Below are 11,099 nucleotides of genomic sequence, written 5' to 3' on the forward strand. Positions count from 1 at the left end.
AAAAACAAATTAATGCCAATTTAAGTTAACGCAATGCTAGATTAATTATTTGTTTACATCTACACAAACTTTACTTACACTGAATTACATTACACTTCATTTATTCGTTTATTACACTATGCTATCACTTATTAATATTCTGTTACTTACATTTATTAAATTATTGTAAACTTGTATTCTTGTCTGTTTTATCATTTTGTAATGCGTATTTGAACATATTAATAGAATTTGCGTAATATAATCCTAATTGAACGCCCTCAACATAATTTCATCTACACTGGCGAGTGGACTTATTTTAAATAATGGTAAGGCGTGGTGGCTAGTGTGAACGTAAAGTCCGTTTTAATATAATTGCGGGTTTAAAATGATGCTTCAATAATATGATGACCGGCTATTTACTAGACTTTTTTGAACAGTGCTTGTGGATCACCAAGAGTTAAAACAAAATTATGGCTGGAAACGAAGCACGGTCTGAGTTAACGGACGGGAACACTGAATCATTATTAATGATCCAACGAACTGCGTTCACGGTGCAATCTTTTGAAGAACAATATCGAAGTAATTATGTTCACTCTACCAACTATGAGAAGCAAAAAGTAAGGATAGGCATCAGTAAGCTGTCTTTAGTCAACTTCATGTATCAGTTGCTCCCTATTCTGAAGTGGCTCCCAGCATACAAACTGAGAGATTATGCCGCAGGCGATTTAATGGCCGGACTAACAGTTGGAATTGTTTGTGTACCACAGGGTAAGTGTGTAGGGACCATAGTCCGTTTTGTTTTTAGTAAGCATTATATTTAAACACTGATAAGTCTCTTGGAACGCATTTTGCTTGCTTTTTGGCCGTAATATGGCCATAATAATAATCATTGTCGTCGTCATCATCAGCCTCTACATCAGTATCATCATCATCTTCATCATCATTATTACCATCTTCATCTTCATCATATCATCATTATCAGTATATCATTAATAATATTATTATTATTAGTTAATTACAGTGTAGTAGGCCTATATGTGTATCATTGATAATTATTGCTGTTAGGACTATTATTATATACTTAATGATCGTTATTGTTATCGTCGTTATTGTTATCATTAACATACATGATGTAGGCCTAAAATAGAAACGGAAAATGCTGTACCAGTGATATTTAAATACTGAAGTGATTAAAAATAGATAAAAGCCCTGGAACTTCTATAGTAAACCGAATCGCTACCCGAGACTCCTTACTCCTTCTTCTCCTGATTCTAGGTATGGCATTTTCCTTGAATGCAAATCTGGCTCCAGTTTATGGCCTTTATGTATCGTTGTTTCCTGTTCTTGTTTATATTTTGATGGGCACATCGCACCACCTGTCTATGGGTAAGTATTGATCTGTTGATTTTGTTTTTGTTTTTCCTTTATATTTCATTTTTCAATATTTATTATTGCATGTCATCTCAGAATGAACTTTATTAGAATATTATATAAGCGCCGCTCTCGTAATTTTGGCTCCAGAATTTTTTTCAGGGGAGCCCAACAAGACCGGCAGAGGGGTCTGATGCAAGGGGCCGCCTTGAACCTCGGTCAGAATCCCTGAATAAAAGCATCATTATTTAGTACTGCTAAATTGTACATTTGAATGTTCTCAGGTACATTCGCAGTCATAAGTATAATGGCAGCAAATGCGGTGGAGAAGTTATTGGCAGATGTTGATTTTCTTGCGCTGTCAATGGACACTGGTGGGGCTTCATCGGCAGATGAGCTACAGCAAATAGAATGGTTGAAGGCTCACACGGCCCTTTGCTTGCTCGTTGGAATAATGCAGGTACAGAAACACTAACGGCAGCTGTATTTCAATTACGAGACAGGCCTACCAGTATTTTGTTAGGAAATATGATTTAATTGTAATATTCCACTCTTGGTACAGCTGAACCGTGGAACCTTTCGTCCCCACCACTTCAATTTCATCCGCTGCTCTACTTGGGTTTCAGCTACAAGTAGTCGTCTTTGGGGTTAGACATTTAAGTCGTTGGTCCCGTGTGCAAAATATGACTAATGTGCACGTAAAGTCTCCGCACGTCCCACCCACAAATACACATAAGAAACTATAGCTTAAATACGTAGTCGTGTTCCAAGACTGCTTTGTATATGCAGGTCCTACTAGTTACTGTGTGTTGGCAATGTGAATCTCACACACGAGCACGTGGCAAATGGGTTTATATAACATTTATAAATACATAGGAACCCAAAAATGTATCATTCATTTTTTGCAGGTTATCATGGGAATATTAAGATTAGGATTTGTGACAAAGTATCTCTCGACCCCTATTCTGCGAGGATTCACAACAGGGGCCGCTTGTCATGTTTTGACAAGTCAATTTAAATATATGTTTGGTTTAGAAATTACTGCATCACCAGGCCCTTTGTCAATTGCATATGTAAGTATATTATTTAACACAATTCAAATTCATCAGAGATACGTTACTACATAAAGTAAAAGAAAATTTAACAATGTTGGCTTCAATAACACCCCAAATTTTTAGTTGAGCCACGTTTGCTATATTTCGATTCAGCAAATGGGCTGCAATGTACAATTATTTTTTGAAATATAATTTTAAAAAAATTTAAAAAAAAAACCCAGCTGAATTTCAACTATACATTGCCATTCTTTTGGTATGGATTATTAATTTATCCATCGATCGATAATATATCAATCGATTGATAATCGTTGCTTTATGAATCGATCGATAATCGATGGGCTGAATCACACAGCCATGAGTAAATATTTAGGAATCAACGGACTTCAAAATTTTTTATAAGCGGCGTATATAGTATACCTAATGGAAGTCAATGCACTGAGTGGGGAAGAAAAGAGGGGATATAAATTAGGAAATGAACAACTCAAGCAGTAAGAAAAATGAATGCACAATCAAATGAGAGATTTACCATACGTGTTAATGAGTCAGCAACTGAGTCAGCGAAGGATTGGAAGATGAGCGGATGACAGTGAGACATTTAAATAATAAATGTGAAAAATACATAACGCATTAAAATGAGTATCAACAAAGTAAATGTTTAAAAATGAGAGTGGAAAGAATTCATAATAATGGAATACTGTATTAGAAATGCAGATATTATCTCCAAGCTAACAAGCATGTTGTGTTTCTACAGGTATATATGGACATTCTTTCTAGCCTGCACAAGTCCAACCTAGCAGCTATTACAGTATCTATTGTTTCTTTAATCGCTCTTGTTACGGCCAAGGAAATTATGCAAATATACAAAAAGAAGTTTAAGATGCCTATGCCTATTGAGCTTATAGTGGTAATTGGTTACTTTTATTTTAACATAATGGCACTTTTAGAATCACATTCATATCACCAATATTTTTTTAGCTGAACCGGCAATTATTGTTATTATAATACTCATAATGATTCAGAATTATAAACATGCTCAAAGTCTACCCATAGCTGTGGATATTAGTAAAGAGAATATTATTTTAATATGATTTTACGCTTATTTGTAATTTTTTATATCGGTTTTGTCAATGGAAAAAATAATACTTTCCGAACAGTTGAGTTTTCTTGTGTTGTGTAGCTTGTATCACACTATATTGATAGTGCAATAGGTGTTTTTCCTCTCTTTCTTTAGGTTACTGGTTCAATTGTAGGATCACATTTCCTTAAATGGAATGAGAAATACAGATTAGATATCCTTGGCAACGTACCGACTGGGTGAGAAATGTTTTTATTCTATTGTAAAAATAGAAAAAAGAGCATGTTAATAGACCTTTTTTAGAGTTTCTATGCAACTTAACAACTGACCAATCAGGAAAGGAAAAGGATTACGCGCGTGTACACAAACAAACGATTACGTAGTTTACGCTGTCTATTTTGTGAGGCATCCCTTAGCAACAAATATCCAAGGATAACGGTCCATTCTAGCATATCATAAAACCTCGAATTAAAACCCAACAATGGGCTTAATTTCGAGAAGAAGCACATCTCAAATTGAAGCCCCGCCCTCCCTCACTTTAGTTTGCAAAAGTAGCCTGGAAAAGAAGCCCATTGGTTTCTTTTCGAGATAGTACAGTACATACTGTACATGAATTTTAAAGAAACAAAATAAATTAAAAACACCCTTGGTTTATGCAGTAGTTTAGGTGATTTAATGCCGGTTAATATGACACTCCATGGTGCAGACTGGCGTTAATAATAATAATAATAATAATAATAATAATAATAATAATAATAATAATAATAATAATAATAATAATAATAATAATAATAATAATAAGATTTATAAAGCGCACAAATCCACTACAGTAGTGCTCAAGGCGCTAGAATTGCGAAGGTTTATAGTATTTACAGTTACAGTTAAGTGGCCACTATTTATTGTTTAATGATGTAACAGGGGCGGATCCAGGATTTGAAAAAGGGGGGTTCATTTTTCAATAAACTCAAAAACGAAAGGGGGGTCCTCCCCCGGGAAAATTTTGATTCCTAGATGGCCGTTAATGAGCTTTCCCGACTTTTAAAGGTGTCTTTTAATGACCTTTAATTTCTTCAAAAGTCAAAGTTTTACCCTCTTAAAAAAAAGGTGATTTTATCTCATTCTTAGGCCTAGAAAGTAAATCAAAAATATGTTCAATATACTATTAAGCCTATATCATACCAAGTCTTACGCATTCGGTGTGAACCTCACGTTTTTCGAACAAACCTCAAGTTCTCAAGCCACTCCTCTAAAATTTTACAATTTTCCACTAATCTCAAGCTTTATGATTAAACCCAAACTTTTTATCGAAATACTACAAAAACCTTCGCAATTCTATACTAGTCTTTATCAGGCCCATGTCATCGAAAATTCAATCATTCCTGTTATAACTTCACATTTTTAAGGTTTAATTTCAGCACTAGATATATTCAGAGTGCACCAGAGAGCATCTAAGCCCAAACTTTTTCGGGGCCCTTGACGGGCCCTCGACTCACGTCAATTGGGTTTATTTCCTGTTAAAGCTCAAGCCTCTAGCTACCTCCAACTTGGCATGTATTTTATATTCGAACATTATTGAGTTGGATATTGAGTAGTCTTTCTTTCATAGATCGATGAACTAATAGGCCTGAAGAACACACTTTTCGTACATAAGTCATTACGACGTCGAGCCAAAACAGTGTTTTTAATTGTATTTATTTGAATGCTAGTTGGGCTAAGCCTATTTTGTCCAATCTGCCAACCTATGCCTAGGTAGGTTACATAGTTACCAACCTGAAATAATTGAAATGCGCGATTTGAAACGCGGGCCGGCAGCCAGCAGAGCTACCGTCGGGGTCCAGGGTTGGGGCCCCGGTGGGGGTTCTGGGGGCCGATACCCCATGGGCGTTCTGACAATCTGAGTATTTTTAAGCTGCTTTTAGGGAGTGTTTATTGACTATATCAGGTACATAAACAAAAATATTTTTAATAAAGCCACGTGCAATTCGAGTTTCAATGTATGTTTAATTTGAGCACCCGAACTATGGACACAAACATTCATCACTCCAGCAAACAAAAAATAAATGGAAAAAGTGAACCTTTTCTAACACTCGACACTCTTTCTACCCCTCCTGTTATACTCCTACACCCCTGATTCTTAATTCATTTGTTTAAAGGACCAACATTTATTTTGAGTTGGGCTCACGGGTCAAAAGACTGAGTACCGGTAATTAAGCAAGTCGTTATAATGTTTTTGGTAATTTCGAATTCTACAGTTTGTTACAATATACCGGTATGGTAACAAATTCTGTAACTTTAAGCAAAGAATACGTACATAATTATCCTAGTTGGTTAAAACAATAAGAAATTGCATTTGGTGTATAATAAACGTTAGTAACATAAACATTAAAATTATATATAATACGCATACTTTATAAAACATAAATTGACCTAATTTTCTGATAGATAAACAAATTAAATAACATTAATTACATGAAATATATTTAATGTCCCGCACGACGCGAAACGGTTGGTAATGCCTTTTGTAAGCCAGGAACCAATAGTATTTTGTTACGTTTCTTTACAGAGGGGGGTTCGTCCGACCCCTAGAACCCCCACCCCCTGGATCCGCCACTGGTGTAATTCCCAAAATTTACGGTATTTCAACACAACGTATGATTAATGGTTAGGTTGAGTACATACGAAGATTGCCTGTAGATTTGAAATCAGGACATCAGAATCGTAAGATACTTTAGCCACTGCTTATTTACATTTTATTTATTGTTTAATTCTTTCAGAATTCCAGGCCCGAGTTTACCCCCAATTAAATACTTTTCTCGTCTGATAGCAGATGCATTTGTGATAGCCATTGTGGCGTTTGTGTTAAACATATCGCAGGCAATAATTGTTGCTAGCAAGAATAACTACCGAGTTGATTCCAACCAGGTAATGATCCTATTATGAAAACATTAATGTGTTGATCACTATGGGTCTATACTTATTTTTTTTTAGACGCACTACGTCTCAAAAGCAGTCCTCCATCATGAATCAAAAGTTTGCAGTGATATGACGTCATACGTCTACGTGTTATCTCAGAGAGCGAAAGTCAAAACGCTGCTGAACACGTTCTCAGATTTGGCAGTCGTCGTGTTAGTCATCAAAACTACGTCATAGGTAGTCGACATAGTGGACGTGCAAACCGAAAACTCCTTATTATAGGCATGTAACTACAAATACTGAACTTTAAATGAATGAATGATTAAACAACCGTGAGACTCGGATTCCACCCTTAAGAAATGTAAATGTATTGCACTTCTGGGGTTAGCAAACTTCGAGCTTTGCTCTTCTGGTTAAGCCACGATTTTTTTTTTATTGTACTGTTATATTCATTCATCTTTGGTGAATAAACATTCAATTTTTCAGGAATTCATTGCATATGGCTGTGGGAATGTAGTTGGCTCTTTCTTCTCATGCTTTACGGCTTGTGCGGCACTTGCAAGGACACTCATTCTGGACAATACTGGAGCCAAAACCCAGGTACAAAGTTATAAATATTATCTATTGAAGTACATCAGAAACATAGGCCTTAAGAAAACTTAGTTTTAATGATGTGCAAACATTTCTACAAAAGTCGGACTTAAAAATGAACCCGTAAACATACGCATAGAAGCCTAATCTACAAAGTTCTGGTAAAATTAACGTGAGGTAAACTGGTAAGGGGTGGAGGGAAGGGGAACCTTGTTAGCCCCCAAGACACACTTAAAGACTGTCTTAGATTTATCGACATTACTCCCCACAACACAAAGGTGAAATCATTCCACTTTTGTTGAAGTTGTTAATACCAATAATTATCAATAACAATTTTTATTGAGAATTAAAAAAAAAAATAAAATAAAAACTTATGGCTATTATTTTTTTCAGCTAGCTTCTTTTATACAATGTCTGTTTGTGTTGGTGGTCCTACTTGCCCTAGGGCCATTATTTGAACCACTTCCAAAGGTAAACATTTTTATAATCATTTTATAATAAAATGCTCCAATTGATTATATTTTGAAAAAAATGATTATATTTTGAAAAAAATGATTATATTATGAAAAAATAATATTAATTATTAGGCCTATTATTTATTATTTGTCGCCCAAAAAATTTCTTAATTTTGATTTTGTGACAGCCTGGTGTATTATCATCAAAATAAAAGAGAAAAAGATAGGGGTCTTCGTTTTTGGGTCTTCGGTCTTCGTTTTATAGACACCCGTTCCTGCTGCGCCAAATCCACAAAAGCAGACCAGTAAATTCACAAAATAATATTTAAAAAAATACATAACACGTTATTTATATGTTCAGTGTGTCCTGGCCTGTATTATAACAGTAGCTTTAGCTGGAATGTTCCGTCAATTTGCAGACCTCAAAGTTCACTGGAAAACCAGGAATTGGTGGGATCTGGTAAGCAATTCTATTTAAAATGGACTCATAGTTATTTAATAATAATAGCGAGGTGTAATAGGTTAATATAATATTAGCAGTAATTGGATTGGATTGGATTTATTCGGTGTAAACACCAAGGATAGCCCACGAAAGTAGAAGAAGACTTATTTCCAGTGGGGTCCTTCTGGTGTTGATTGGGCAGTACACCGGGAGACAACCCCCTACTCTTTTCCGAAGAGTGTACTGCGTTCTTTAACGTGCACATGGGCCATAATGCACACGGGACCAACGGCTTAAACGTCTCATCCGAAAGACGGTGCGCTATTGTAACTTGTATTTCAGCCCTCTAGCTGAAACACAAGGAGAGAGAGCGATGGGAATTGAACAATTATTATTGTTGTTGTTATTACTGTTGGTATTAGGCCTATTATTAATTAAATTGTATATTTGTTTATAATCAATGATAGTCCTCTTCCTATTTTTATATAGAAAAGAACAGCGTAACAATAAAGAACATTGCCATGTTCGTTAAAAATCAAGAGATTGATCAATCGATCAAGTAATTGTTTGTTTAATGTATTCATCAACAAATCAATCAATCAATCAGCTAATCAATTATTGTAATTTACCAATAGGCCTACTTGAGTAGTATTTCACTACGTCAGATGCATGCTCATAGTTTATAATACATGTCAACAATCATAGAGGGTATGCTAGTATTTTCGTTTGTCTTTAGATCACGTGGTTGGTAACATGGTCATCGGTTACATTTATTGGAGTGGATATTGGTCTTCTTGTCGGAGTTGCATTTGCTTTTCTATTGGTTGTCATACGTACACAGAGACCTAAATGTGTAATGTTAGGACACATTAAAAATACGGAAATATATAAAGAGATAAGCACATATGACCAGGTGAGTAGTAATTGACCTTTTGTCAATCAAACCTAACAATTGAGCAACCAGAACGTGTTATTCAATAGCCAGACCTGAGATACGCACATATCATCTAGCCTATAGTTTTGTGGTATCTTTAGCAAAAATTTCCAAAGGCCGGGATCTTTATAGTTTGTCAAACATTTTCATAGGAAATTATTCCAGATGCAAACTACTTAATGTCTTTAAAAATTGTTAAAATTAAAACGAATTTTTCAAATGTCAACATCGAACGATATTCGCATGTAGGTTTTGTAAATTTCACAATCGGTCAACACATAAAACTGCTATGTAATTTATCGTGGTTTTTTTTTTAATACTAGTGTGAACCATTATCTGGATTCAAGATATTTCAAATGAGGGCATCACTGTACTTTGCAAATGCGGATTATTTCAAAGATAAACTTGTGGAAATGACGACCATAAACCCTTACGATATCTCAGAGAAGCAGAACAAACAAGATGATAGAAACACAAATGTTAGCGTTACTAAAAGGAAATCCAAAAATGTAATTGTACGTAGAACAAATAAATAATAGTAATAATCATCATTAATATTAATAATGATCATAACCATAATGATAATAACCATATTAATCATGAAAATTATAGTAATAGTCGTTGTAATAGTAATAACCTTTATATGTGATCCTCAGTTACCAATTTGTACTTGTATTCCATGTTTATGATACTTAAAAAATCAATCAAATAATAATAATAATAATAATAATAATAATAAATAATAATAATAATAATAATAATAATAGTTCACATCAACAAAGTATTTTCAATTCAATTCATTAAAGCTAACCACAAACCAAGCCAGAATCCTAGTTTATTATTCTTTTCAATATTCTATTTTCAAATTTCTATTTTTATTTTTCAGTCTGAAAATATTGGAGTGAATGAGTCTAGATGTAAGGGAATTGACCCGGAAGCAGTTGATCTGGAAGGGGGAACACAAGAAGGGCCGATCCACACATTGGTTATTGATTGTGGCTTCTTCTCATTCCTTGATTCTGTTGGTGTGACAACGCTTGATGATGTTATTAACAGATACAGTGCGATTAATGTTACTGTAGTTTTGGCAAATTGCAAAGGTAATCATTGACCTTCAGACTTAAATGTTCAACTCATGTAGGCATATATAAATGTATATATGATTGTTGTTAATCTATTAAATTTGTATGGATTATAGTACTGTATTGTTATTTATAATTGCGTATGAAATGTAAATGTGTGTATTGGTATGAGCTTAGAGGAAGTCCTCCATGATATAATCGGTTGCGCCCGTTACAAGTTTCATTTCCATGAGGACATTATTATGAATCTGAATCTATGAAAAATAATAATAGGCCTAGTATAAGTAGTAGTACTATAATGGTAGTAGTAGCAGCAGCAATATCAATTTGAAACCTCAATTTAACAATATATCATTACATAAAAGGCCTAAATTCAAACTGATTGATGATAATAAAATATATTAATTTAATTAATTGATTGACTGATTCATTGATTAATTAACAGTACTGTAATAATCAAAGCAATAGTACAGGTACTGTTTCTGATGTTTCACAGCACAAAAAAATCAAGTTCAAAAGTACTTTTCTTTTTATATATTGCTAATTTTACTCTATATCTTTTTTTAGAAACAGTTTTGAACACTTTAGAAAGTCAAACATTTTTTGAAGAACATAGCAAGGATCGATGTTTCCCCTCCCTCCACGATGCCATCATAATCAGACAGGTAATAAGCCAATTTGTAGTTTAAACTGCGCATGCCCGTGTCCAAGGTCATTCGGCATAAACCTGTTATGTGTATGTCTGCTTACGTCATAAACCTGTTATGTGTATGTCTGCTTACGTCGATTGAGTGCAACTTTTGGGTTCCAGGGTTTCTCTAAAAAATATTGAAAACCATGACCGCCACCCAGGGGCGGATAGGGAGCACGGGGGTGGAAATGGCACTCTAGACCTAAATTCGATTATACAATTTTTGAAATTTTTTTTTTTCATTTGAATTTATTCAACCGCATGCATACACTTCCTAACACATAAGAATACAAAGGTGATGATTTTTGTACGGTACGGAAGCTTAAAGTGACCTTCTGAGTTTCCGAGTTTCCAAGATAATTATCTTGGAAACATGGAATAAACTACGGAAGCTTAAAGTGACCTTCCGCGTTTCCGAGTTTCCAAGATAATTATCATGGAAACATGGAATAAGTATTTATTAAGACGTCTTTCCGAGATAATTTATCTCGGAAAGACGGATTTCCGAGAT

At 34.5% G+C, this 11,099-nt stretch overlaps 1 protein-coding gene across 4 annotated transcripts in view; it reads left to right on the forward strand.

The window, feature by feature from the left end:
- The first annotated feature begins 295 nt into the window (after positions 1 to 295).
- LOC117124136 (solute carrier family 26 member 6-like) overlaps positions 296 to 11,099 on the forward strand; it is a 14,243-nt gene continuing 3,439 nt past the window's right edge. Inside the window, exons 1-14 of one of the 4 annotated variants that reach the window (XM_033270277.1) lie at positions 296 to 747; positions 1,255 to 1,365; positions 1,635 to 1,810; positions 2,259 to 2,423; positions 3,157 to 3,309; positions 3,637 to 3,719; positions 6,255 to 6,402; positions 6,880 to 6,993; positions 7,378 to 7,455; positions 7,801 to 7,899; positions 8,618 to 8,794; positions 9,139 to 9,330; positions 9,702 to 9,915; positions 10,465 to 10,562. In XM_033270277.1, the coding sequence (XP_033126168.1) occupies positions 450 to 747; positions 1,255 to 1,365; positions 1,635 to 1,810; positions 2,259 to 2,423; positions 3,157 to 3,309; positions 3,637 to 3,719; positions 6,255 to 6,402; positions 6,880 to 6,993; positions 7,378 to 7,455; positions 7,801 to 7,899; positions 8,618 to 8,794; positions 9,139 to 9,330; positions 9,702 to 9,915; positions 10,465 to 10,562 (2,106 nt within the window). In that variant the 5' untranslated portion in view covers positions 296 to 449. The remainder of the gene's footprint in view (positions 748 to 1,254; positions 1,366 to 1,634; positions 1,811 to 2,258; positions 2,424 to 3,156; positions 3,310 to 3,636; positions 3,720 to 6,254; positions 6,403 to 6,879; positions 6,994 to 7,377; positions 7,456 to 7,800; positions 7,900 to 8,617; positions 8,795 to 9,138; positions 9,331 to 9,701; positions 9,916 to 10,464; positions 10,563 to 11,099) is intronic. The other 3 variants (XM_033270280.1, XM_033270278.1, XM_033270279.1) reach the window with 3 other exon arrangements.

Source organism: Anneissia japonica, unplaced genomic scaffold, assembly GCF_011630105.1.
Source record: "Anneissia japonica isolate Jap-2015-1 unplaced genomic scaffold, ASM1163010v1 scaffold3019_len273136_cov204, whole genome shotgun sequence".
Lineage (NCBI taxonomy): Eukaryota > Metazoa > Echinodermata > Crinoidea > Comatulida > Comatulidae > Anneissia > Anneissia japonica.